The sequence below is a fragment of the Pagrus pagrus genome (genome assembly GCF_965226575.1).
Source record: "Pagrus pagrus genome assembly, chromosome: 3".
Lineage (NCBI taxonomy): Eukaryota > Metazoa > Chordata > Actinopteri > Spariformes > Sparidae > Pagrus > Pagrus pagrus.
Window position 1 is genome coordinate 16,031,087 of NC_140187.1, and position 27,916 is coordinate 16,059,002.

General features: G+C 40.9%; 3 protein-coding genes across 7 annotated transcripts; 1 reads left to right on the top strand and 2 right to left on the bottom strand.

The window, feature by feature from the left end:
- Positions 1–2,119: 2,119 nt before the first annotated feature.
- rdh20 (retinol dehydrogenase 20) lies at positions 2,120–6,399 on the top strand (the record flags this gene model as incomplete). The annotated part of the gene is made up of 5 exons (XM_084349459.1): positions 2,120–2,572; positions 3,849–3,947; positions 4,146–4,291; positions 4,665–4,796; positions 5,872–6,399. 5 exons carry the CDS (start codon positions 2,120–2,122, stop codon positions 5,987–5,989), a joined length of 948 nt encoding a protein of 315 aa, XP_084205585.1. The 3' UTR covers positions 5,990–6,399.
- Positions 6,400–7,336: 937 nt separating this feature from the next.
- Positions 7,337–14,792, bottom strand: stau1 (staufen double-stranded RNA binding protein 1). 2 transcript variants are annotated; one of them, XM_084348952.1, is made up of 15 exons: positions 14,610–14,792; positions 12,653–12,966; positions 12,240–12,361; positions 11,978–12,122; positions 11,717–11,873; positions 11,434–11,605; positions 11,232–11,327; positions 10,885–11,097; positions 10,653–10,796; positions 10,396–10,542; positions 10,208–10,283; positions 9,777–10,096; positions 9,560–9,682; positions 8,659–8,738; positions 7,337–8,134 (listed from the first exon to the last, which is right to left on the bottom strand). In XM_084348952.1, the coding sequence occupies exons 2-15, from the start codon at positions 12,843–12,845 to the stop codon at positions 8,047–8,049; spliced, it is 2,076 nt and encodes a 691-aa protein (XP_084205078.1). In that variant the 5' UTR covers positions 12,846–12,966; positions 14,610–14,792; the 3' UTR covers positions 7,337–8,046. The 2 variants fall into 2 exon arrangements, with proteins under 2 accessions (XP_084205078.1, XP_084205077.1); XM_084348951.1 differs by having other exon boundaries at positions 11,966–12,122.
- Positions 14,793–14,960: 168 nt separating this feature from the next.
- On the bottom strand, positions 14,961–27,830 carry pbrm1l (polybromo 1, like). Of its 4 annotated transcripts, none has more exons than XM_084349937.1 (30): positions 27,738–27,830; positions 27,217–27,393; positions 26,960–27,057; positions 26,648–26,795; positions 26,349–26,498; positions 26,051–26,167; positions 25,900–25,968; positions 25,687–25,785; positions 25,518–25,603; positions 25,307–25,398; positions 25,008–25,224; positions 24,759–24,900; positions 24,482–24,567; positions 24,047–24,326; positions 23,814–23,919; positions 22,362–23,001; positions 21,947–22,167; positions 21,661–21,852; positions 20,990–21,147; positions 20,647–20,889; positions 20,015–20,160; positions 19,600–19,757; positions 18,866–19,049; positions 18,560–18,767; positions 18,230–18,428; positions 17,995–18,150; positions 16,725–16,853; positions 16,270–16,334; positions 15,792–15,996; positions 14,961–15,395 (listed from the first exon to the last, which is right to left on the bottom strand). In XM_084349937.1, exons 2-30 carry the CDS (start codon positions 27,358–27,360, stop codon positions 15,232–15,234), a joined length of 4,902 nt encoding a protein of 1,633 aa, XP_084206063.1. In that variant the 5' UTR covers positions 27,361–27,393; positions 27,738–27,830; the 3' UTR covers positions 14,961–15,231. The 4 variants fall into 4 exon arrangements, with proteins under 4 accessions (XP_084206063.1, XP_084206062.1, XP_084206065.1 ...); XM_084349936.1 differs by having other exon boundaries at positions 16,692–16,853; XM_084349939.1 differs by lacking the exon at positions 16,725–16,853 and having other exon boundaries at positions 18,079–18,150.
- Between the last annotated feature and the right edge of the window lie 86 nt (positions 27,831–27,916).

Genomic DNA, 27,916 nt, shown 5'->3' on the forward strand with positions numbered 1-27,916 from the left:
CAGTCTTACTTTTTAAAGTCTCACAAAAAAAAAAAAAGAATAAATAAATAAAAACTTTTTGGCAATCAGAAAAAGGTAAAGAATGTTGAAACCTTTTTAAATGCTTTTATTGTAATAAAGTCATGATTCAGCCACAAAATGTCTATTTTATTTACATGTGTTTGTAATTATTGTTATTATATGTTTAAAGAAAAAACAAACAGAAAATAAACTATATACATATATACACATCCATACATATGCATCCATGTATAAACATGAATCTTTGTATATACACTGCATACATTCAATCAGTCAACCGTGGTAATTATGCAAACCGAAGATAACCGGAGAAGGAAAAATAGGTTGCATACTTGTGTCGTCCATAACTCAGTTCACAAACGACCACAGTTGAATGACTTCCCACCATACTCCAGTCAAAAATGTATCATTTTTATGCCACATCTAGCAGGGAAACTGGCTGGCAAACAATCAGTCGCAGCTCCACATCACTTGCTCTGCGTGCCAATATTCAGGTACTATACCAGTATGTTCAAGGCACTGACTTTGACGTGATCCTTGCTGCGGTTGCTTAACAACTCACAGTAGGGCAAAAATTCTTGGCAGCATTTAAACTAACCTCCTTCTTACAGCCGTGACCCATTTCTGTAAATATATTCTGTGTTTTAGAGAAAGAGGTGTTTATCTGCACAGCATGTTGTTGTGAAATATGAAGCGCCACCAGCTTAAAATGTGGATTAGTAACCAATTTTAAATAAGTATACAGTTTTTCTTTAGAGCATACTGTTTATAGATCATCTTTACATTACTGGTAACAATTTCAACTATACTCTTTCAACTCATTGTGCCACTTTCAACCTTCTGCAGGTTGATTGTCTTTCTACACAGAAAGTAATCAATACTGGCTGCTTGAAAGGTAGGAAAAATCTGTTAATGCTTTAAAAATAATGTGAACAGTGATTTAAAATACACACAATTTATAGACAACGGGTCAAAACATGCCGATTCACTGCCATGAGTCTCTATTTAAGGCTCACATGCCAGCATACATAGGCAGTAAACAAGGCTGGCAGTGTTTGCCTAAAACAAGAACGTGATACAGAAACAAGCAGCCTTCTTGGGACATAAGTAACAATGCAGAGACTTACAGTTCACAAATACATAATCTCCTTATGTTCTCATTTCATATGATTCTGACTCTAGGGGCCGGAGGTAGAAGTGGGACCAAAGGTTGTCCTTGAACGGCTTCCTTCACTGAACACTGAACCAAACATGTAAACTTTTAAACAATAAACATACAAAACTGCCCTATCATTAGATTATTATTCTGATGCATTAATATAAAAGCAGGATTTTACTGTTTTAGTTGATTGAGGTGAAGCTATGTAATGATATTTTTATTATGGATTAATCTTCTGATTATTTTCTCCATTGATTGATTGGTTGATTGTTTGGTTTATAAAAAGTCTGATAATATTGAGAACTGCTGTCACAGTCACCCAGTTTGTCCTGGTATGTGTTACACTATGGGGCCTCACTTAAAGAAGTTTGTCCCATTTCAAGTACTCATGATGATGATTAAGCTCTTCACCTACAGTGTTATTCCTCTTCATCTTCCTTCTGCCTTACTGAGAGATAAACTGAGTCATAATGTATTTTACATATATATTGACGACATAGTTCATATTGTTAAGTGTAAGAACAGTACTTTGAGTTACACGTGCACAGTATGTGAAAGCTGTGAACAGTAAAGACGCAGAAACTTCAAGAATCCTTAACGCTACATAATGCCCTCTGGCACGTGTTATTTTGCTCAGTAATGATGAAATGCATACATTCACAGCTTTCAACAAAAGTGGTTTTATGAGGAGCTCAAGGTTTTTCCTCTAATCCGTGGGGAGAGTGTTTAAATAAACTGCAGACGGAGGCTGAGAGCCACAGAAGGAGGGAAACACCAGCTTGGCTGTCTGCATCCTTTACACTCACACCATCTAACATTTAGATATAGGCAATTGGAAACACACCTTCACAGGCAACAGGTGTGAAGTCTGAACCACCTGAAGCTAAACTGAGACATTTCTTCTTACAATCACCCCCATCAGCAGTAAAATAGATCATCATGATTTTCTTTATGGACCTCCAGATGATGCTTCTGGATGTGATTTACTTCATCCTGCGCAACTCTGTACGGGTCGTCCTGCGCCCACGCACCAAGCCCATTGATGGAGAGCTGGTGCTGATCACCGGAGCAGGTGGTGGCCTGGGTCGCCTCTTTGCTCAGGAATTCACCAAGCATGGGGCAGAGGTGGTGCTGTGGGACGTCAACAGCAGCTCCAACGAGCAGACAGCCAAGCTGGTGCGTGAGATGGGGGGTAAGGCGCACGCCTACACGGTGGATGTGACCAACAGAGAGGATGTGTATCGCAAAGCAGACCTTGTTCGAAAGGACCTGGGCCGGGACGTTACGATGCTGGTGAACAATGCTGGAGTGGTGGCTGGGGAGCGCATGTTAGACTGCCCCGATGAGCTGGTGGAGAGGACCATGAAGGTCAACTGCCATGCCCTCTTCTGGGTGAGAACTCTGAAGTCAATATGAAATGTGAAGTGAAAGTGAAGTTGAAGTTGAAGTGAAACATCCTGATGAGCAGACAGGAAGTCCTGCTTCCTTTGACTTAACAGTACTAAATCTCCAGATATACTGTTGAAACAGTAAACATGTCAGTATTACAGAGTCATGTGTGTTGTTCAGGCAAAGCAAGGCAAGATTATTTAAATAGCATCATTAAGACACAGGGGCATAGAGAAACATTCAAAATAAGAAAACAAAGCAACAATTAGTAAATAAATAGTCAAATTAGTCGAATAGTAGAATTAAAGAAATTGCATTTAAAAACAACGAAAGCAAGCAAATATACTGTTTTATTTATCTGTTTATCCGGAATATTAATTGCTCTCGCTGTATATGAGTTTTTTTTCTCTTATCCAGATTGGCTTATTTATACATGAGCTCATTTCTTTTATTTTGCACGTTACCTTCCATCTGTTTAAGTATGGGCTGCTTGATATATGTACTCTCATGTTCCATTTTTTTGTTGTTGTACAGGGTTAGGGTTTTTTAAATATATATTACCCTATAAATCTTTCGATCTCCAAAACACTGTAGGCTTAAGATTGAAAAGTGCTTCAGAAATTAAAATTTTTATTGTTGTACAATTAGGGCATCGGGGGGTGCCCCCTTTCTGTCATCGCCCCTGCCCCTCAAACATCCAGTGTCCACCACTGCTTGTTGTAACTTACAGCCAATCGCAGGTCAGAACTCACAAAGAGAAATACTTAATCATGATTTTAATAAATACTGGACCCAAAAATACAGAGAAAAACTTAAAAATTTCTTCACTTGTCAAAAGTGACAAAAGGTGGCAAACTATCCAAACGTTCAACGCAATGACCAACACTAGTGTTTGTAGTAGTCACTGTTTTTATTAAACATTTAATGTGCCCTGCTGTATAGGTGACAGACTTTCTCAGTCGAACACAGACAATAATTCAGCACTGACTGAAATTTAGAGAGCTGGAAATGAAGCTTGTGAATTTCACATTGTACTGTATAATCTGCTGCACACAGCAGGTTATTGTGCATATTGTGACGCAAGATGTGTAAAATGTCTTGCGTTAATAGCTTTATCCCCCTCACACTATGGACTGCAGGATTCCCACATTAATCCTCTTAATGTGAAGCTGCTCGTGCAACATAAGCTTTCTTCCCATTGAGTTACCACAAGTCACTGTACACTGCACAGTTTTGTTGCCTCATAATGACCTCATGTGTATGTGTGCTTGTTTCTCAGACAGTGAAGGCCTTCCTCCCTCAGATGAAGGCCCAGAATCATGGACATATTGTAACCATCGCCAGCGTCCTCGGTCTCTTCAGCACCGCTTGTGTCGAGGTGAACCAGGGAGGGAGAAAGATCACTGCAACACTAAGCTATGACAGCTTTATTGTCTCTCACACACACGTCAGCTAATAAATTCACATATTCAAACACATATACCACAGCAGTCTGAGAAGGTTTGAGAAATCATACTGCAAATAACCTGATACTTGTGCAGACAGAGTAAACAGTTTTGATTTTTGTTTGAGACAGGATTATTGTGCCAGTAAATTTGCTGCAGTGGGCTTCCATGAGTCTCTGGCCCACGAGCTGCTGGCTGACGAGTTTGATGGAGTGAAGACGACTCTTGTGTGCCCCTATATCGTGGACACAGGCATGTTCGAAGGCTGCAAGATACGGTACGTCAACAAAATACTCACATGCTGTCGTTCAGGTCTTTTGAACTGAGTGATTTAGACTCAAGCCAGAATATATTACAAGATTTGGAAAAAGTACTGCAACACAACTTCCATACCCACCACGGGAACACCAAATATCCATCAATCTGTTCTTAAATTTGCCTTAAAAATGCAAGTGAACTGTGAGACTGTGGCATTTGTGCTGTTGACACTAAAACTAAACCACTGTCTGCTGCGACAAATATCCAGCGCAGGGTGTGGGTGTGTTGACGAGGGTAAGCATTCTGTTTATGTTTGGCCATGGGTTTGCTGTCATAACACTGTTTAATAAATCATGAGTGACAGCCTATTTGTCCTTTGGTGCCACTAATAGGGAGGAAGTGGAACTGATCCTGCCTCCTCTGGAGCCCCAGTACTGTGTGGAGCAGGCCATGAACGCCATCCTGATAGACCAACCGTTAGTGTGCATCCCTCGCCTCACCTACCTGCCTTTCCTGTCCAGAGCGTAAGTACAAAGACACACATTCATATTAACTAAAGACCATAAATAATTTAGGTGGCACTTCATATACATAATTCAACAGCGGCTTGCAAATAACAGCCTAACTTCACTTTATGAATCAGGCATCAAAAATACTTACTGGTTCCCACTGGTACTTAAATGTAGATACAGTGGAAGAAAAACAAGCAAGACTCAAGCTTTTTAGAGGAAAGGAAAAAATAAAAATCAACTTTTTTTCTTACAAGATAAATGAGAAGTAATTATTTTTGAAATAATGAGGAAGTGGAGAAGGGTAGGGTTAGATATGTGTATACTTCCTCCTACTCCTTTTTAAACCATGTTGTTTTTTGAGAATTTATTAGTTATATCTCTTAAAAAAACAACAATTTTTAATTAACTATTTGTTTTGTTGTTCCAAATAGAATATATCAATAAATGAAAGTAATTTTTACCTATAATGTTATTGAAGAATATATAAAATATATCTATGCTTGGGGAGAGCAATGTTGGCTTTGGGTAGGAAGCTAAAATCTTGGACCAGTGAGTGTTTGTCAGTCACATATGGAGTACAGAAATACACTTCTAGGGGCACTCAACAGGTTAAATACTAGCAGCCTACTGCATAGGTCAGTGAGCCAGCCAGCATGTGGTCTTTGGATTGTGTACAGGACAATAAATACATGTGTTTTTGCACTTTTTCTTATTGCAGTTATGTATAATTGTATAGGTTGTGAAGAATACCAATGCTGATAATACCATTATCCCCTAAGGACTGCAGTCTGTTTATGACTGTAGCAACTGTTCGTTTGTTAGCTCAGTTAGCTGTGCAGCTAGCTGCTAGCACAGGGCAGACAGAGGTAATCAGGCCCGGAGGTTAGCTGTATAGCATACTAACTTAAAAAATATCCCTGCAACACAATTCATGGACGTCTTTCACATAATATCAGAACTATTATTTCTTCACATTTTGTTCATAAGATAAGTACATTTTTAAATGTTTTAAACTAAAATTTTTACATATTGCATCTTCAGCAGCTGATGCTCAGTATTTTAAGCTCTACTGCACGTTCTCTTCCAGATTGTTGCCGTGGGAATCCAATGTGGTCACATATCGTTTCATGGGGTCCGACAAGTGCATGTATCCCTTCATTGACACCAAGAAACAAGCATCTAATGCTGCCATTACGGTTGCATAGTTGTACACAAATACAGTTAAGGCAGGATGGGGGTCAAAACCTTAAAATTAAAATCAAATGTCAAAAGAAGAAAAAAAAAAAAAACAACCTTCTGCTTGTGTGGACAGCAGTGGGCCTAACTGCCCAGCTACAGCCAGGATTCAGTGACATGTGGATTATCAGAGGCCAAACAGAGGGGGCTTAAGACTTTGGGACTCATCATTCAGAAGTGTGTACTAGATGACGACTCAGCCAAGTGTTCATCAGCGCCCCAAAAAAACAAAAACAAAACATTTCTGTGATGTTCAAATGAAGTCTGAAGTCCCTTAAAACTGTTTTCACCATGAGGCTTTAAAATGACAAAATACTTCACAGTGACTGAATCCTGGACTGGCCAAAAGGGGAATGTCTTTAATATGTGTAATTTAATGTACCAGAACGTTGTGCTGTATTGTGTTTACATAAAATAAATTGATTAAAAAAAACACTACTGCAAACACACTCTCTGATGAGAGCAACTGAGTTGTGTGCTGCTTTGTGTTTACGAGAACTTCACAAAACATACAAATTAGTGACAATATAATGATGCCAGCACTAAATAATATTTGGTAAGAGCTGGTTCTGAAGTAGAACAGGCTTAAAATATCTTTTTGAATCAAGTTTTTGAGTTTCACTCACTGATTGCTAAAAAAAAAAAAAGCATTTTCAGTGACCAGTTTTGGACGTGCTGCAGTTAGTTAGTTAGTAGAAGTCTAATCTCAAACGAGTTATGACTAATTATGCAGCATTTCCTCCAGCATGTCAGAATTTACTGTGGAAAATGTTGCCAGTCATGCTAATAATATCCTCAAATATAAACGAAAAATTGATCGTTAATATTTTTTAACCTTAAAATAACGGCTTCAAAATCATGTTGATGGTACAGTGTCTTGTAATAGGGTGAGTGGTGTCTCTGTCACGTTTCTGCACTATGTAACTTCAGTGAGAGGGTAGGATCACTGAAAAATCTGCCAAATCGCACAAAATGCAAATTTCTACATAGTATTGCTTTTAAAAGAAAGTGTTGGCAGCACTGTGAACAGATAGTTGTTCAGTTGTATTTCTTACAAAGTAGCTGCTCATGTTACCTGAAATCTAAATGATTACAACTTAAACAACTCTTCTTGTTTTTTGTTTTTCTTTATTTAAATATGTGGCAGTCATTAATTTGGAAACACAGTGGCACATTATTATAATATCACGACAATACGACACCAGTGGAAGTGGAAAGATGATAATAATGAATCACTGCAAAACTCCAGATGACTAAAACCTTTTGGGTTATATGTTACACCGCTGGCAGGTAAAGAAAAGACAAGATAGCAGAAGTCTTTGTTTTGTGCACATGAGCACAGTTTAATTACCATGGGGAGCGGAGAGAGAATGAAGGTTGACATAAGGGGGAGGAGGAGGGAGAATCAGGGAAACTGATGCAACAAGGAAACGTCCCTGCCACACACAGCAGACACAACGTCACATTACATCACACGCTACATTTAGTCAGAACTTCTTCCCAGCCCTACATGGTAATGTCGATAACACTGGTTGTTGATATAAAGCACTCTAGGAAAATCAGAGGTTCGGCAGCTGCACCATAGCCAAAGATGAGGTCCAAACTTTTACAAGACCTAGTTAATGAGCTACCTCAGCAGGGGAACAAACGCAAAAGACTTAAAAACAGGTAAAAAGGTCTCACAGAGAGGAAACAAGTTCTAAGCAAAATAAAAACCAAGTTCACAGTTAAATCGCTTCTTTTTTTTTTCCCGACATATAAACCCCCAAACGCATTGACTAGGATACAGCTGCTTTTTCTACAACGCAACAAAAATAAATAATGTGAACAATTAAACAACATCAAGGGGAAGCACTATGTTTTCCTATCAATCTTGTTTAACTGTGAACATTTTGGAATAATGACAGTGAACATTGATGGTTTAGAGCATACAGTGCCCAAAGCTTCCCGGTGCCTTCTAAAACTGACTAAGAACACAGTGTCTGAGTTTTCTCTAGTGCTTTTACAGACAACCAAACCTGATCATCTAAACAGTGCCATCCAGGGTCTGTGCCAATGTGCTTGAGTTAGCCTGTTTGAGGTGCAAGTCACTTTCGATTTCCTGCTTGCCACACCTGTAGAAAATAAAGCCCATGTAGTGTCACAGTTAACAGTAACTCAGTCCTAACAGGATCCTCTGATGGTTGTAATCTGAAGTTTACAGATGTATTTGCATATATGCGAAATAAAATGATCTGATAAACTGTCATGTTTACACAATAAACAATCAGAGAAAAAACACTATGTGTAACCCTTAATCATGAGCAGACCTTTGAAAAGATAAAAGCTTTCTGCTGTGCTTTTAGTAATCAAACAATTTTATCAAATGATACTCCAACCAGAGTTATTAAGCTGATCCGTCTTTTTATGTTACAAAAATTAATAAATTATCTCCTAGGTAAACAGGAACCAGTTGGAAAACAGGCAGAGAGCACCGCTAAGGGATGAACAACAAAAGCTGTTTTATGCTAATTTAAGAGAGATTACATAGGGTGTTATTATTGCAACTGATTACTCATTTTGATTATGAATAGACTGAAAGGTTTTTTTATAGACACAGCTACACATAAGAGGAGAGGCAGTGTTTATCACAGCTTACCGAGAGACTGGTCCATTTCCTGTTCTTTCATTTGACTGCTGGTCCAACTCGGAGAGCAACTTCAATATATTCAGTGCAGCCTGAAGAGGTGGAGAACAGAACCGGTTAGGTAGTGAAGTAAAGCTGCATTGTCTTGGCAGCAGGTATCCTTCAAGAAAAGGAGTGGGTGTCCAGAAAGCAGTAACACACAGCTCCATTTTGGGAACAACTGGGCGTTTGTTGCATCATTGTAACATCGTAAGTACATTACATGTCAGCCTGCCTTTGACAGCAGCTGTGCTCCCTTTGGTCATGCTCACATTTCATGGTATGTTCTTGAAATAAAGTTAGGAAACATGCCAGTTTGGGGAGGGGGGGTTTCTTCAAGGAAGTTTGCTTGTCTAGTACCACAGCTGCTCAAAAGGGGTGCACAGTGTGGAGGAAATAGGGTGACTTTTAAAGACTTTTCCAAAATCTGACAACCAGTCATACTTGTTTTGTTCTGTGCGAGGACAACGACACTGACTGTGGACAAAATAGGCCTCTTTACTGTACTGGGGAGCAAAAATATATATTTTTTGGCAGAAACATGCATCATATGACTAAAATACAAAGTCATGATTCAACTTTGTTCGTAACTTGCAATACTAAATGCTTATATATGTTTGACAATCTGATAGCCACTTGTTTTCAGCTTCTGTTCCTGTTCCTGTTGGTTATCCTTCATCAACAATTGCCTGGTCCTTCCTAAGGCATCCAAATACTCCCACATTTCTAGGATTTTGGCTGCAATGTTGTCTCTTCTCTCTCTCACACACACACACAGTGTGATTCATCACATTAGAAGTATCGACAGGTATAAAAGAGTGTTAAAGACTATTAAACTAGAGGGATGAAGTCTGTAGTTTTATAAAATACTCACCATATCATGACAGGATTCTACGTCTTTCCCAATCCCATGACTGATGAGCGGTGGCTGGGAGGAGCAGTTAATCAGTGAGACAAACTCGTTCTTATTGTTTTTAGGAAAATCTTTGTACTCCACCTGTAAACAAATACAATAAGATACATTTTGAACATTCAATCCTAAATCTAATGCAATTATTGAGTTCATCAGAGCAGAACATTCTGTCAGTTACCTGCAGGGCCTGCACCGATGCCAGAAAGCTAAGCTGTTCTGAAGGCCTGGTGAGGGGGCCGTGGGGCAGTTGGTTCATGTTATTTTTGTTCTTCAGGATAGTCTCAGCAGTCAGGGATGTCCCTGCGTAAAGCAGCTCGTTGGCAATCATGGCAGTGATTGTGGCCTTGCCCGGGTTGGGTACAGCTCGACTGTAGTCCTTGGCCTGGGATTCTTGGTAGGCCCCGACTGCTTGAGCCACCTCAGGGACCATAGGCAGGATGCCTGCAGGCAGCTGCTGGTGGCTCAGGTAAGGCAGGCGGAAGTCCTCCTCCTTGGAACCTTCAAAGGAAAAGCACATTTGTTAAGTTTACATAAGCACAACAGAAATAATATAACAAATTATTTGACCACTGCCAAACATGTAAGTCTGACAGATCTATTGACACTTACCCAATGCCACGTCCTCTACAGAGCCAGGTTCAAAGAAGGTCACTTTGCGCCCATCACCAGGCTTTTTTACTGGGGTCTAAAATTACAAAAACAACACATGTAAATGAAGGAATGAAGATTTTGCACAGAGATACAAACTTTCATTGTCTTCTAAGTTTACAGGACTTGCTTGATAGGTATAGCAGTACCTTTTCATCAGTCTTGAGTGCCGGTTTGGGGGGCTGAGGCTGAGGCACTTTATATCCCAAGAGCTCCAGCATCTTCTCTGCTGCGTTCCTCTTGGCCACCTTTTTACTAGGTCCCATTCCCTCTGCAGACTGGCCGCACACTGCCACCTATATCAGAAAAGATGCAGCAAAAAACTGAACAGGTGAGCAATTAACAAGCAGAGGCAGAGGAGAACAGGCACAACGCTACTGGAGTGCTTCAGTTTCTGTCAAATCACCTGCATGACGAACTCCCTGCGCCGAGGTAGACCTCTTTCTGTCACCATGCTGTATTCTGGTTCCTTCTCCTTCTTGGCCTGCTGGATCTGAGCCAGGCGACTGATGGGGTTCATTCCCTGGCCATATTCTGGGCTGGTCTGCAGCTGTTGGCATGACAGATTAGTCATCATGTAATGACGAGACTCTCGGCCTGTGCCGATTGTTCTTATTCCAGCTCACTTATTACATTACCTTGATGATGGATTTGGTTTTCTTCTTGATGCGTGGCAGCGTTTTTTCCACACTGGGTATATGGGGTAGCTTCTTCAATTCCCCCAGCACCGCTGCTGCTGCCAGCTTCTTGGCAATCTTTTTACTCTTCCCTTCACCCTGTCCAGTGAACTCCCCGACTGTAACACACACTACAAAACTCTTCATATGGGGAGGGCCTTCCTCCTTTAAAACCTGGAAAACAACAGAACAACAGTTCTACAGTTAAACAGGATAAGAAACTGGGCTCATAATCAATACATATTGCCGACACATTACTGAACTGATGTATGCCTATTAACATTTATTTTAAAAAATGTATAAATCACCTCAAAGTTGACAGGTAAATTGCGTTTCAGTGCAATTTCAAACACTTGACTGATTTCTGATTTGTTGAGGTTCTCCTCTTCAGGCTCTCCATTCATCTGTCAAGAGCAGAAAGCATATTAAGGAAAGAAAATGTGTCTGAATAAAACTGCACAAAAGGCATTCAAGCACTATTCCATGCTGACTGTACACTTCTTTTCTCACCACTGGCAACTGTTGCAATATTGGCTCCTTTTGCAGCACTTTCAGGGCCTTGGCAGCAGCGTCATGTTTGGCTAACTGCCGTGTGCGTCCCTTACCAATAAACTGCTGGCCTCCGATGGAAAGCTCCATGTGGTATAACATTGGTCCCACTGGAGGAAATGGATAGTAGTACCTGGAGACAAAAAAGTCAATGCAACCGTCTTTTACCATATCACAAATGAACTGAATCAAGACAAAACGGAAGAAAGTCATATTTTCTAATTTCCAAGTGAAGGAAACTCACTGTTGCATAGAGCGCTGGTAAGGTCCTGGAGCCCGGACATTGTAGTTGAAGTTCGGTGGTCTCATCCCCGGGTACGGGTCGATGGGTTTATACATTGGCTTTTTACCAAGCTTCATACATAGTGCATTTAACTCCATGGTATGTGTCATTCCATCTGCTGTAAGGCCAACACAGAGAAAACAAAAGATAAAACGATATATTAGCAAAGCTTATCAAAAGACTGTTACAGAGCCAGTGGGAAGAGCCCACCTGGGTTCTTGCCTGTGTTGCGGGGCGTCCTCACGGTGGGCTTGGGAAGTGTCGTCTCATCGAGGGCAGATGCAGCCGCGGAATGCTGCGCTTTCTTGATGCTGGTCCCCTCTGCTTCCCAGTGCTGATCTCCCAGTGTGAGTCTAACTGAGAAAATCTGAGAGAGGGAATACAGTACAGTCTCTGTCAGCAGCATGACCTTGTGACAAAAGAAGACAATAGTTTGAATAAAATTACACGATTGGGTTGTCTGTAAAAAATAAACTTTAAGTACCTTGGAGTGAGCTGGTCCTTGCTCACAAAGCAGCTTATACTCAGGTTGGATCTTGTTGAAACGGGCTAACTCATTCACCAAACACATGGGGGTCTTCTCTTTAGGGTTTGCCATGTTAGATACTATGACAAAACAAAAAAGAAAACAAACATGATCATGAACACAAAACTAGAGTTTGCTTCGAGTCCCAAAGCCGGCAAAAACACATATAATCTGAAAAAGACATGTCGGGTTTAATAAACCTTAGAAAACAAGAAGTTTAAAGGAATTAAAAAAAAAACATATGCATTACTTGCAACCACAAATGTTAGTGGCATACAGATAGTACTTTACTATGCACAAAAAAAGTTAAATAAATGAATTGCAGCAATAAAATATAAGCTTTTGTTACCCAACAAATAAATAAAGCCAACCTGTGGTGGTATTGTAGGGAGTGGCTGAGCCTGCAGGGAGAGCGGAGCTCCTGATGGGCTGGCTGGCGCTCTCCGAGGGTAAGGTGCCTGAGGCACACGGGATGCTGTAGCCAGGCTGTGGCTGCCCCAGCTGCAGTGGGGCAGAGGCAGCAGGCATGGGGCTAGCCGGACACTGAAACTGGAGCTGGGACATCCTCGTTGGTCTAGCTTAGTCAATCGCAGGTTGAGGTCAAGTTAAGAACTTTGTAGTGCAGCAATGGTAAATGCCAAAGTGGGAGGAACTCTTTATTGAGGAGGTCTGATATGTGCTCTGCCTGGAAAAGTGAGGATATAAGACAAGTGACTGAGATGCGCCAATTATTATGGATTTGATGAAGAATATGGCAGCATTTTTAATTAATCTAAAAGTCTGTCACAGATACTGGAGCCCTCAGGATGCCCATCAATGGCCTGAATAAAAACAAAGACACCCAAGTTAACATCTATTGTAATTTAGTGTCCAATTTACTCAGACAACACGTGTGGATTGTGGGAGACAACCCATGCAATGCTTGGGATAAAATGCTAAATCTACACAGAGAGGCCCCAGCTGCCTGGATCAGGTTTGAAACCAGCACCTTCTTGCTGTGAGTCAACACTGCTAACCACTGAGCTTCATGGGCAGATTTTACACCCTCAAGTTTAACTTTCAACCTCGATACAGACACATTCTGCAGGTTTCAAATCATTACGAGTTTCATTTCAGATAAGCCCAGGTGAATAACATCTGACAAGTGCTAAGAAGATTCTGCCTTACATAGTGCCTTGATAGTCAACTATCATGACTTTCTAGATTGTTTGGTTGTAGTAAAAGTACAGTGCAGTCCAGAAGAAAGCACATTTCTAAGCAATATTCCTTCTGTGGCAATAAAAAAGAGACACAACTCTGGTAACTAATTGCCCTTTACACATTTGTATTCATTAAAGCATTTGCAACATTCATGAATGCCAGAAAATATTGTGTGTGTGTATATATATGCATTAAATATGCACATCATAGATGGTGGTTTATGTAGGGTTTATGTAGGGTGCCAAGACAGGACGACACCCACCAGGTCAACATTATCTACCAGTCACAGCCAGCAAGAACGATGACAACCAAACAATGCAACCAGCTGGGTGGCTCCACTGACCACCCCTGCTAGCATGACTTAAACTGATTCCTCCTCAATAGTCTGGTTTGCCTAGCTGTCATATAAGGATGCTGCACACCCAAAAACATCCTAATTATTTTGTTCTTATCAAAGTGCTCGGTTGGTTGGGAGGTGTCCATCACAGTCTGTGTGTTGTGGGGCCCATAGAGCCACCGCTTTCTGTGATTTAAAACAATTAAAATGCACCTGTACTGAATTTAACATGTGCCTCATTCAGCTTACTGTATGCTACACAACATTAACTAACTCGCTACTTAAATGACAACTTAAAAATTGCTCATTTTTTTGCTATTAGAAGGCGAGCTAGGTAGCGGCGACAAATATGGAGCTTCAACCGCTTCAAATATGCATTCACGACAACGTCTTGATGAGTTATAGCGTTTTTTAATGATATGGCCGTATGTCAGAAATAAAGAAATATTGTCAGTAGGACATTAACAAGCTTTACATTGTGTCAGACCGCCGGGTAGCTGAGGGAGCTTTCCCATAAGACCACGTTAACGTCAGCTAGCTAGCTACAGTGGGAGGGATGCACATAATGGGACAACCTCTGTAGAAAATGAACCAGAACACTCAAATGACTAACAATGGTGTCTTCAGAAAGATGTACTCACAGCACATTAGCAGCAATACCTGACACTAGTTTATTTTCTAATAACACAACACGTCTCACATTAATTCCCAGCGAGTGTGGAGAACAACCGGTGAAATTGCTAGCTAGCTAACCTCGACCCCTCGATGTCACTGCATAAAATAAACCTCACCTCGTCGTTCCTTTTGTTCAGTTTTTAGTTACTCCATAGTATACTTTGATATACTGTCGTTTTCTTTTGTAAACGGCCAGTTTCAGGAGTCAGTCTATGTTATTTTTAACTCAAAATACGGGCGGTGAGGAGATGGACATTGGGAAAACAGGGCAAACACTAAAGAGAATGGCCCTATCTTGATTCGCTTTTCAGGAAGTGACGTCGCCAGAGAGGAAGTACTTCCAAAATAAAGCAGGATTTCATTGATAGTAAAGATTCATCACGCTTTTTTTTCTCTTCTCATCATCATAAACAAGCACAACAGCAATGCTTGTTGAGGACAGTCAATAAAAAAACAAACACAGCATGAACATGATAATCAGAATTTTTATTTTCGTAGTATCAATAAGCCAAAAAAACATGATTTTGCAGCATAATTAATCCGGTCTGTAAAAAAAATGAAAATGCACACACACACAAATAACTATCAAGTTCATCATATTAGCTAATAAATATAAAATTGATCAGGGTTCACTATAAAATATTGCTTCTATCGTCTATAATCCTTTCTAAACTCCATAGCTTGAGGATAAAAGCAGTGAGTGAGCTGGTTATAGTGGTACAGTGAGTGTCCAATGGGTTACAGGTTGTGTGCCTGACAGATGTTCAGAGAGTCTCGCAGCATCAGGTCACGCAGGCGCCACAGTGCGTCCGCCATAGTGGTGTGGGCTCCTTTGCTCTTGAGCCAGTGAGCTGGCAGCCGGCTCTCCTGCTCTTTGGTCAGGTAAGCGTCACGCCTTTGAGCTGTTGAGGAAACACAGGATTTTCGATTAGTTTACTTACTTAGCAGGTGAATTGAGACATGTCTCTTCTTTCATAAAAGGCAACAAGGTGGGACTTCAAATGACCAATGTGCTTTAAAATTCACAGAAAATCACGCAGTACTTTCCAGATATGTATTCATACTTAAACAATCCTGCTTCTCTCATGTACCGTTACAGTAATGTACAATAATTACATTTCCAATAACATTTCTGCATCAACATTATTGTCTTGACTTTAAGCTGATGCTGAATCTAGCATCTTAATAACTGAGACATTATAAGGTGGTATGTTAATGTACAAATCTATGAGAAACATACTCTGTCTTCTACGCACACACACGCACCCCAAATGAAAATATGAGTGAAGAGACACCACCTTTGAGCATTTGGTCCCACTTGCTGACGGTGTTGGACTCTGAATTCAAGCCCTCAATGTACTTGAGGTAGGCCTCTGAGTGGAGCACCCTCTGGGTCTTTGGTGGAGGAGCCACAAACATGGGAGTGGTGGGCTGCAGGTGAGAGGGCTGCCCCTGTCCTGGATATGGTGGAGGAGCATGCTGTCCTGGGCTGAACATCCCAGGCTGAAATTTGGCAATGACATTAGACTTTTTAGCATGTGGACAATATGTGGAATAGTGAAATATAAAAATAACATGTTTAACATGTATTATAAATATGTATGCTCTATATAATAACAAGCCATGTAGAGTTTGTTTTCCAATGAACACATTCTGATCATATCTTGTAAGACTCCATCAGTGGAAACAGTGGCTGCATGACAGAATAACACTGATGATACATTTTTCTATCATCACTATTACTATCATAATAGTCTAGATAGAAACGGGCCTCACCTGTTGCATATAGTTGCCTGATGCAGGACTTCCTGCCACGCCATTCATCCCAGCGCCCATCATACCTGTTAAATGACAAAATTGCATTTCTGTGCATGTAGTAACTGTGGTTAAACTCATGCAGGTTTGCTTTTTGTTGACATCTACATCAATGCTTTAAAATGACTCATGGAAATGTTAGTTTTTGATATCAGTTGAATGTTAGTCATTTTTACATGCATTATATCTGAGAATGTGTACATGGAGACTGTATTTTAAGTGTTGCATGTGAGTACACTTGGAGAGTTGGTTGGAGACCAGAGAGCTTTGACTGCTCAGCGAGTACGTCAGGCTGTGCAGCCTGTGGACCAGGTAAACCCCTCCAGCAGGAGAGACACGACTGAATGTGACTGAGCAGGTGTGGCTGGGACAGTGGCCCTTACCCTGATGAAGCATGCCAGGGTACCCAGGCATACCTTGCTGGAGATGGTGAGGAGGCAGGTGGGGCCCCCCTACAGGGTGAGGTGGCATTGTCGCCACACTCAACAAGCCCTCATGGGGGCTCTGCATGGACATGTAAGGTGGGCCGTAAGCTCCCATCATGCCTTGGGGAAGAGTGTGAGGAGAGGACAACAACAAATCCATGCATAAGTGACATGCAGCTGACTCTAAAAATAACATGCACTACTACTGCACACAGTGGCCCCTTTCACACATGCACCGAAAGACTTAAATTCTCTCACAATTTTCAATTGTCAATTCTCGATGTTTGCTCAGGAATTGTTAGATGTCTGTAAATGTGTAACTTCAACAAGCTAATCGTACAAATTAAGGTTTCTTTTGATTTTTGACAGGATTTAAATGAAGTAAGTTGGGTATACCTTTCCCCCCCAAACTCTCAAATAGAAAAAAGTAACGCTTTATATTAAGGTCCTTGTAGCAAGCGCATTTAATAGTTAGTCCGTTATGAATCCTCACCTTTATAACATTGGAACATTGTAAGTGTTAATAATCACATCATATGCACGTTTATTGTAAGATTACGATATTTATAAACAGTTCATCATTATTGTTTATAATGGAATTACAAACGCATTTTTGTTTTTGCTTCATACATACTTCATTATCCACTATTTAACGGTTTACTGTGATTTTTGCAGCTACTGGATCAAAATACTATTTTTTCACTTAGAGTTAAAATCTGGTCACAAATCGCCAAAAAAAGGGATTGAAATTGTCACACAAATTGTCACATAGAGCCCCTTTAATATAAAGCCCCTTTAATATAAAGCGTTACCAAACCAACAAACTTTCTATACCGGACAGTCATGCAACTTGACCTGATATTTGACGTAACATTTGCTGCATTAGAGACTGACGTGTGGATGATGAAAACCACTGCCACTTGATGATGTTAAAGGTTCAGTGTGTGAAAGGGGCAGACAACACAAATGGGTCTGAAAATGTTAGCAGGCAAAACAAGAATAAAAGTTAAATGAAATTTAAAAAAAAGTTATTCATGGTTAAAAGTCAATCATGCAGGCAATGTCATGCAAATATGAATCTAGTGATAATAAAAACCTACAAACATAAAATAATGTGAGACAGCAGCAAAGAAGAAAAATGTTGTTTTAAGAATGTAGTCTTGAGGTAAATACGTTAGAGGATTACGGTTTTTTAACAGTCCAGCCTCATTCCCCTGCTGCCTTGTTGTCAAACACTCGTGCTGCCTCTGAGAGGGGTTACCTGACACAGGTGACATGGTCTGGTTTATCATTCCCATAGTGCTAGGCGAAGGCACCACCCCCATCAGTGCCCCTACAGGGGTACCTGCTCTAGGGGACCCTTGCTTCTGGGGTGGTCTGTCACGATCTTGTTGCTCCACTATTTTGGCTGCGCGTTCTGAAACAAAAAAATCATTTCTGTCTTTAGTTCAGTTCACTTCGGAGAATTTTCATGCCGACTCAGCGCTCCTCCTCACCTTCATATTCTGCTTTCTTGGAACCCTCAAGATTCCTCCACTCGGTACCCACGAGTCGACTCAACTCCCCGAAAGAGAAGTCCGGGTGTCGAGCTTTAATCACTGCTCGCATTTCACTGCTGAACAAGATGTAGCCACTCATGTTCATCTTCCTCTTGGCCCCTTCCTTCTTGGATAAGCCCTTCACCTTAGGAGTGGACTTCATGAGAAAACAAAGGCGCAGGTTAAAAAACAACCAGGTTGTGTCTTACTGTTAATATTAGTAGCAGCAGTTTAAAACCTTTGGACATAACACTTCTTTGGTTAAGGTCTTTGGAGATGTATGGGTACCTGAGAAGGTGTGTATGGCATGTGGTCCATATCGCTTGCAAGTGGGGTTTGCATCTGAGGCATAGAAGGCGTCGCTGGAGCCTCCTCCTCGTCGTCTATATCTTCTATATCATCATCTCCATCCTCCATATCTGCCAGTTTAAGCTCGAGCTCATCTATCTTCTTGTTCAAAAAGGGTGATGCTTCCTTCTGTGGCACCATCAATTTCCTATGCAAGAAACCAGCACAAGAGAACACAAATACAAATTCAGACTGGGAAAGAAATTCTATAGTTTTCAGCATCAGTGGTCTGCTTGAGTGACCAACCTGAAATAGAAGATCTCATCCTCCACCACTTTGGACGAGTACGAGAAGCGTTTCAGACCCTTGAACTTTTTCATCAGCTTCTCTGTATCAATGTAGCGGCTCTCACACAGCAGGATATCATCTTCTGAGAACTCGGTAGGTCGGCATGACAGGTAGTCCTTAAAGGAGGACACCATGCATTTGCCTGGAGAGCAGACAGGAAGGACAAAACTTGTTTGTTAGTAAAGGGCTGATTCGTAACTTGTGTAGCTGTAATGTCGACTCCAAAAATTGTAGAGGAAAGGGAAACCCCTTTAATAATAAGTCATGTTTGAAGATTTCTGGCAGAGCTATTGTAACTGTACAACAGTTTATCAGGGTTTTGCCAACTATTTCTTGGCTCTGAGCAGTTGCCGGACAACCAGTGACAAATCCAAGAAATTAATTGTACCAGCCAACAAATAGTCATACCTGTTAAATGCTTAACTGTCATTTATATACTTTGTTTTTGTATGGAACAAACAAACAAGATATATCATGATAAATAGTCAGCTTTAGAGGTGCTGGTAGGTGGATTTTGTCACAGCATGACTGAGCCATGCAAGCCATTTCACCGCTTCCAGTCTTTATGCTAAGTGAAGCTAACAGCATCTGGCTGTGGCTTTCTAACAATTCCTTTAAGTACATCACATGAAGGATGTACAGGCTCATTGTGATGTGTGAACACACATTCTGTGAAGTTATCAAAGCAGTACCTATGACACAGGTCATGGGCAAGGTCTCCTCCAGATGGCTCAGGAACACTTCTCTCTTGTAGAACATCTTTGTGGGCTCATGTTCTGTTTCCTCGGGATGAATGAAGATGGGTCCAAAGAAGAAAGTAGTTCCATTCTGCACCCACAGCTTCTCTATCCTGTCGCCCAGTCAAGGGAGCCAGAGTTAATAACTCAGTAAAAACTTTAAAGCAACAATGTTACAAGTACAATTGGACTTCTTCCCACATTTTTAAGCTTTTCCAGCAACTTACATTACTTACATTTATTACATTGTTACATATAATTTAAAATAATGTTTTGCCTTAAAGTAGACTTGGCATCCTACACAACCTCACTGATCTCCATCACCCTTATGAACCGTGTACACTATAGAGCAAAATATACGGTCACCCACCTGGCAACCCGGGGCTTAGACAGACCATGTGACTGGATGTAAACGCAGTCTCCCACTTTATACCAGATGTTGTTGTAGCGTAACTGTTCAAAGTACAGATAGCCGGGCTCAGCTCCGCTCATCTCCATCTGGACATCCTCTCTCTCCTGAATGAATAATTACACACAAACACACACAGCGGAGTCAGGTGTTTGTTTATATTGTAACAAACAAACTTTCATACTTGGAACTAACTACTCCTCTGCCTCCCCGCTAACCCTTGTCAAGACATGCCTGAGTTAATTAATCCCCTGTAGTTGAGGCATTGCTTGGAGACAAAATGCTTTTTCATTTTAGATCTGGACTGCAACCTTATCCTTTACACTGAAATATACTTGTGTCCTGGAGGGCTAGTGTCCTGATTCTGGAGGCCTTCTGGGATTAGGCCAAAGATAGGTCAGTACTGAAGTTTGGTATCTGTACCTATAATTTGTCTTTATTGTGTCTTTTAATTTGCTCCCACAAATGACCCAAATTTCATGAAAGGCAGCTCAGAGAAACATTTACTGCTTATTTAGAGCAAATTCTTCTAATCAAAGACATCATATTTTTCTTATTTTTGGATTGGAAAAAAAAATAAAGTGCCACCTCACCTTCTCCATAAAACTGCCACCGTCTGTGTATGAAAATGTAGGTTTGTCCTGGTCAGGCTTGGCAAACATGGAAGCAACTCGGACAACAGGCAGCGGCACCTCCCGAGAGACCAATTTCACAGAGCTTGCCGGCATGGCCCAAATCTTGATCTTCTTGAACGACTTGTTTCTGGCAGCGTAACGGGATTCACAGATGTACACATCATCGGCCCCATAGCCCTCGGGTTGCATTTTGAAATAATCCTATAGAAAGCAGCAAAAGGTCACAATTAGGTGAACAGATCCATGTCAAAGTAAATAAAAAAATTTTTTATATCTGGTTCAGTTCCTGTTGGGGTCCTACCTTCACGAACAAGACCACACACTTGCCCAGAACTTTACTGATGGACACTTTGTTGTAGTAGTCGCTCTTGAAAACCTCCTTCTCCAGAAACTTGCGTGTTGCCAGGTGGAAGGTTTCACTTGGTCTGTAGAACCAGCAGCCATAGAGCCACTTCTCACCTTCACACACAAGTAAAGACAAGACAAGCACATATTTGCAAACATTCAATATAAACATTTACAATTTTGCAAGAAAGTAAAATAAAATAAAAAAGGCAGTTTATTTTTCTTTATTATGTTAATTGAATTTGACAGAAGTGCATCATTAAAAGGGTATAATATTTTGATATTTTGTCTATTTGTAACCATATTAGGGCTGCACAATTAATCAAAATATTCTTATAATTGCAATATGGCCACGTGACAAAACAGGATTATAATTGAGTACTGTAGTGCTGTAGAGATGCCTGAACATCCTGTTCTGCAGATATAAAGGAACATGTTTGGCACAGACCTCAACAATCATATTATCATAGGTCATGTCTGTCAAAAATATCACAATGTGATTTTTTATTTTACCATATAGTGCAGCCCTACATATGTGTACTAATATATATACATAGTGTATTATGGCTAATTGATATGGACATTTTTTTAAGTTTTCGGGGGGAAAAAAAGAGGTAACCGTGTTACCTGCTTCATCTTCCCACAGACGTTCGATACAGACGATGTGTGGTTTCAGGTTCGGTTCCGACGGCGCCACATAGACAAAGTCCCCCACATGGTAGGTGCGGTTTTCAAAGCTACAGTCCTGACTGTACCTTCGCTCTCTCTCTGACTCTGAACGCCATGCCTCTCCTGGCAGGTCCTCGGTTTTCTCACCATCTTCATGTACAAAATATAAAATTGGATCAATTTAATACCACATCAACATTTTAACATATCCTGTGTATTAATCAAGAAGTCCACATACACATACCTTTGTTTTCCTCCCCCTCTTCCTCTGTCTTTTGCTTGTCCTCCTCAATCTCTTTTGGAATTTTCTCCCTCTTTTCCTGATCCACGTCGCTGTGCAGATGTTTTACCGTGTAGTTGAGTGCAGAAGAGAGCAGAATCTCTCCGTTCTTGCAAAGCTCGTCCCTGATCTTAATGAAAAATTGTTGTAGTTCCACAGCATCCTCAAATATCTCCGAGTCAGTCCTGCAAACGCAAAAAAACTCAAAATGTTAACACTTGCACTGTTTTAGATGAGGAAGCAGTGTTGGTCTGCAATACAGTTTACTAAAAATCACAAATTATCTATACAAAGTTTTACACTAAATGCTTATAAAAACTGGTTACAGAAAAAACTGATATGCATCAAGTATAAAAAGTTTCAAAACAAGCTGATATACCTGTTTAGCTTCCTTGCTTTCTCCAGAACTTCAAACATGTGTTCCTGGAAGACGTCCAGTCTCCTGTAGCGTCCACGGTCCACGTTCATCCTGATGATATCAAAGTTTAGTGGTGGTTTCTCAGGGGCGGCCGGATCCACAGCAGGAATCTCAGCCAAAGAGTCACTGTAGCACCGGCCCTCTTCATCCTGGTGGCCCATCACAGACACAAACAGGTTCCTGATCAGCTCTCGCACCAGAGGTCCCACAGCAGGAGGCCCGCAGTCCTCGCTTCCCTCCTGCTGCTTGCGTGTTTCTAGCAGCACCCGGTGCAGCACTAGAGCGTCCCGATAGATCAGAGACTCTGGCTCGTTGTATATGCAGGCATTGTTGAACATGAGAGCAAAGTCCTCCACCAGGGCTTCGACGTCTTGGTAACGTCCGGCTGCCATATGGCTCCGTAGGCGCTCCATATCGACAGGTTTCTTGATAGTAGCATAGTAGTCAGGCAACTCGGCACGAGATGGCAGGCGGAGAAAAATTGTGCTTAGACGCCGACCACGTCGGTCAGTGAAGTTTCGCACAGCGTCGTACAGCTCGTTTAGCTTCTGCTGGAGAGGCGTGAGGTATTTGTTCTTCTTTGGAGAAACACCAGTCTTTCCTAGATAGAAAAAGAAAAAAACACTTTGAATGATTTTGACCAACGGACACCGCTTCCCTTTGATCAGCAACACTTATATTATTTGGTTTTAATTTGAATTGGATGCTGCGCATTTGTGTAGACGACTATACTTATTATACTATGGAATTTATGATGCATTTTTCTCTAATTGCTGAAATGTAACTCATGTAAATATGAATGGTTACTACTAATAGTTCATTTGAACATTGTGCTTTGTGCTTGGTACTTATGAGATGCAACTTGCTCAATTGTTGTAAACTTCTCCGAACCATTTTATTAGAATTTTGAATTTAGATTTATCTTGTGATTGTAGTCTATTTTTAACCATTCGATGCATTGACAATGGTTGAGGGTTGTATGGGAGGAGGCAAGGTAAAAAAATATGCCAAATTATTTAAACTAAAGAAGAATTAAAAAGATTACACAGAACTGTTGGAATCAAAGCCAAGACAAAGTGGTAAGAGCAACAGTTGCAATTTTGTACTCAGTGGATGGTAAATTTGGATAGGCAAAATTTGGGCTGATGCTGGTGCTAGAGGAAAGATCCATGGGTCACTAAATAAAGCATTCTTCCCTGTTGGGATGTACCATGTAAATAAATCAGGTCAGGATATAAGCACAATTCAAAGATGAAAGGTTGACCCGTCAGTGGTACATGAGTGGTCAACAAGTCAACAGGTTTCTTCCTCTTGGAAGTGCAATCACAGCTAGCACAGCTGGTAATGTGAAGAGTATCTGATTTTTAGCAAACGGGCCAAGACATGTAAAATCATTGATGTGATCAAACTTACTTAGTTTCAGTTTGGGAGATCCCACTTCCTCTTCTTCAGGCGAAGGTCCCAACTCCTTGCGTTTGTCCTTCAATATCTTCTCCAGAATATCAGCATCATTATACACCTACGTTAACCCCCACCAAAAAAATTGGTAATATCAGAAAAAGATAGCACATGCCAAGATTGTTCTGCATCCAAATGTAGAAGGGGGAAAAAAAATAGCATAATTTAAATTTAATGTCACTGTCTACCTGAGATCCCTCCTCGTTGTAATGCCGGGCATTACGGAACATCAGCTTCATGTCGTCCATCAGAGCTTCCTCCGTGGCGTAGCGTTCAATGCGGACGTTGTGCTCGATGGTCTTCAGGTCCATTGGTTCGAGGATGACCTTATAATAGTCAGGGTAGTCCTTCTTGGATGGTTTGACCATAAACAAATCACAAAGACGGCGATTGGTGCCCGCCTCCCTGGCCTCAGTCACTGCGGCATACAAGGCTTTCATCCGGTTCTTTTTGACATTTTTTTTGTGGCTTAAGAAGAATGAAAGTAGAGTATGAATGAGCTTGGATGGCAACAGTGAGAAACCAAACAAGGCTTTGTGAGTGATATATTTTACTGTTATAAGCAAGGGAACTACAGATTCTTCATATTTAAGAGAAACAGCAATGGAGAAAAAAAAGTATACCTTTTCCTTTTGACGCTCCCTGCATCAGATGACAGAATGCTATCTCCATCCTCGTCATCTCTCCTCAGAAGTTCCCTCTTTTTTGCCTACACAAAAAGATAGATCAACAGACAGGCGGACACCCCAGTGGAAAATTACACTCTCTGGGCTATTTCTGCAAGATGCTTCATAGTCTGTTTCAAATTACGGCTAATTTCTTTCATTCTTGGCCTAATTAGAGTCAAAACATCCTGCAGCGTAACCTGACATTTAAAAAAAATAGAGCAGATGTCCTTACCTGCATGATCTGCTGAAGCCTGAAGGCCCGTTTGTAAATGCTTGAGTTAGGCATGTTGTAGCGCTTTGCGTTCTCAAACATCAGAGTGAGGTCAGCATCCATCTGTTCCACACTTTCATACTCGCCATTCTTCATCTTTGCCCTTGAAAATAAACATAAAAGTTACGAAGGCCCTGAATTCCCCTTAGAAACTTTTAATATACAATCCCAGTAGGTGTATTTAAAAAAAAAAAAAAGGTTTATCCTTACCTGATCTGCTGCAGAGCAATGGGCTGTTTGATCTGCGTATAATAGTCAGGATATTCCCTGCGAGAGGGCAGCTGCTGGAAAGGCTCAGAGAAGACCTGGCCCTGGTTGTTCCTGGCACCCCTCACAGCCTCATACAGCTGGAAGATCGGGTTGCTCATTTCCATACTAGAACTCTGACTCTCGGCCTCTGACTCTCCTTCATCATAGCAAACAGACCCTGCAAACATTTACATGACGTACTGTTTTAAAACACACAACACAAGGTCAATTTCACTTCTGCCTTAAGCACTCATACTTACCAGAGAGTACAGGGTCGTCCTCACTCTCTGAGCCATACTGAAGAGCTACGCTGACGCCAGAGAGTCGCTCCCCCTGGCCAGACCTGCGATTTCTAAACAGAAGCAAAAACACAAAACACCCACCATGAAGAAAAACATCTGCTTTGTATAAAAGATTTGTATTTTAGACAAAAGTAATATACTAAATAACAAAGCAATTGTGATTTAATACCTGATGCGAAGACTAGATTTAGTGGGTTCAGCGTGTTCAAGTTCAGTCTTCCGCTGGATGAAGACTTTTTTTATGGTGTTTGCATCCTATAAAATGAAGATAACAACTGTTGAGATTTGGGATGTTTGGGATCTTAAAAAAACAAAGAAAATCAAGAAAAGGAGGTTACCTTGAAAACCTGAGATCCTGGTTCATTGTATGTTTTGGCATTTTTGGCCATCAGGTCAACATCCTTTGCCATAGCATTGACACTTTTATAGAATCCAATCTATGCAAAAAACATAAATTAGTACTGGTTATAATAAAACATCACAAAGATCTTAAAATCTTAGGTTTTAATCTTTTAAGAAAATTGAATCAAAACAAATGAAACAAAAACTACCTGTATCCTTTGAGCGATCGTTCTCAGATCTATTGGCTCCTTTATAATGGCATAGTAGTCTGGGTAATGCTAAGAAAAGCAAGAAAAGTCTGTAAATGTGAAGAATTTCAGGGGCATTGTTTGATGTCCAAAGATTATAAAAAGGACTTACCACTTTGGAAGGCAGTTTCTGGAACAGTTCACTGACTAGACGCCCTGAGGGATCGGCGTGTGAAACCACAGCCTCCAAGAGTTGCTCCAACACCTCCTTCAAACTGCTGGTTGAGGTCTAAAACAAAAAAAGCGTAAATTGGTTCCCCTGTAGCGCCATTACACAAAATGCCATTGAAAAACATTTTTGACCTACTTAATACAAAAACAACCCCATCATTTTAAAACGTTAGAAATGTTATATTAAGTAAAAAGACATGACAGGGCACCTTAGCAATACTTCGGGGGAAATAATTTACCTCATCTTCGGTTGACATTCCTGGATTATCCATCATATCATCACCATCTTCATCATCCTCATCTCCATCTCCTGGTTGCACAAACTCAGCCCTTGTTTGCAAATATACCTGCCACAACCTGCATGCAGCTTGATACTCCTCGCTGTCACTCTGAATTGTTGAGAATGCAAAGGAATATTGTCATGGGAAAATGGAGACCACGCTCAAAGTCAATGGACGTTGATAACATACTTTAAAAGAATAATAAACACTTGATTTCTGTGACAGAAATGCTGCACCTGCATCTTTTGCCAACCTACCTTGTAGAATGATTTGGCATTGTTGAACATGAGCTGGAAGTCAGCAGTAAGCTGCTCAACATCAGTATAATCGTCTGACTTTAGTTTATACTGAATTTTTGTCATATCAATTGGCTGGGACACCGCTTCATAATAATCAGGCAGATTCCTGAAAGAGAACAAGAGAGATCAGACATCACTGTAACCTCCAGTCAGACAGTCAAATCTCAAGATTACATCTACAGATTAGGTGATTGGTATCCATGTTAACTGCAACAGGTATCCACCTACAAATTACTGCCAATGTCAACCTTTACTCTTGTTTTTACGTACCTTCTCTTTGGTACCCTAAGGAAAACTTCGCAAAGTTGCCTTCCTTGTTCATCCTTGTGGTCCCTGACAGCATTGAACAGCTCATGGCATACAGCAATCTGGAGAGAACAAGTAAACAAAGTCTCTAATATTAGTTGAAGTGTTAACTAGCGCACACATATTAAGACAACAGCTGAAGCGTTTCTGGTAAGATCGGTTAAAGTCATACAAAACCCGATGTAAATAAAGCATCCAATGCATCAAGTGCGTTTATTTACCGTATCTACAGGAGGAACGTTGGATGTTCTTCTTCTTTTTCTGCCACTTCCAGGAGTAGAGGAGGAGGTATCGTCGAGGTCGCCTCCTCCACTCACACTGCTGGAGGGTGAAGTGGCTCTTCTCCTCTTGGAGCTTGCTGACATCGCTGCTGGTTTAACAACAGGCTAGCCCGCTAGCTACAAACACACAATAGAAAGGGGTTAAACTTGCTGGGGATTTTTTTCTCGATGTACACGCAATTACCCTGAGTTACAGTAAATAGCAGCAGCCCATCGCGCACTTCCCAACAAGCCTTAAACTGGAATAGGAGCAAACTCAACCGGTTAGCGTTAGCATCGCTTGGGATGTATGAAACAAAGCCAACTGCCGAGCGGCTGTTAGCATGCTAGCCTAGCTGTCTTGCCGCTTTCCTACCAACACAGCCAGGCTTTATATGTATATATAAGTCACGAGAAACACTCACAAGCAAAGATAAATAGTCAAAAAGGAAATAAAAAAGACTTTCAAACATAATTCTCACCCAAAACTCAGCAAAGTTTGCCGTGGTTCCCTGAGCAAAAATGTTTAACGGCTAGCTGGCTAGCTAGTGTTGTTTGAAAACTCCTGCCCGGAAGTTGAGGTTGTATTGTGTTTGTGTGCAGATGAGGAGAGCGCCATCTGTGGCAGTGCTGCCCCCTTCAGGCTAGGAATAGTAATGCA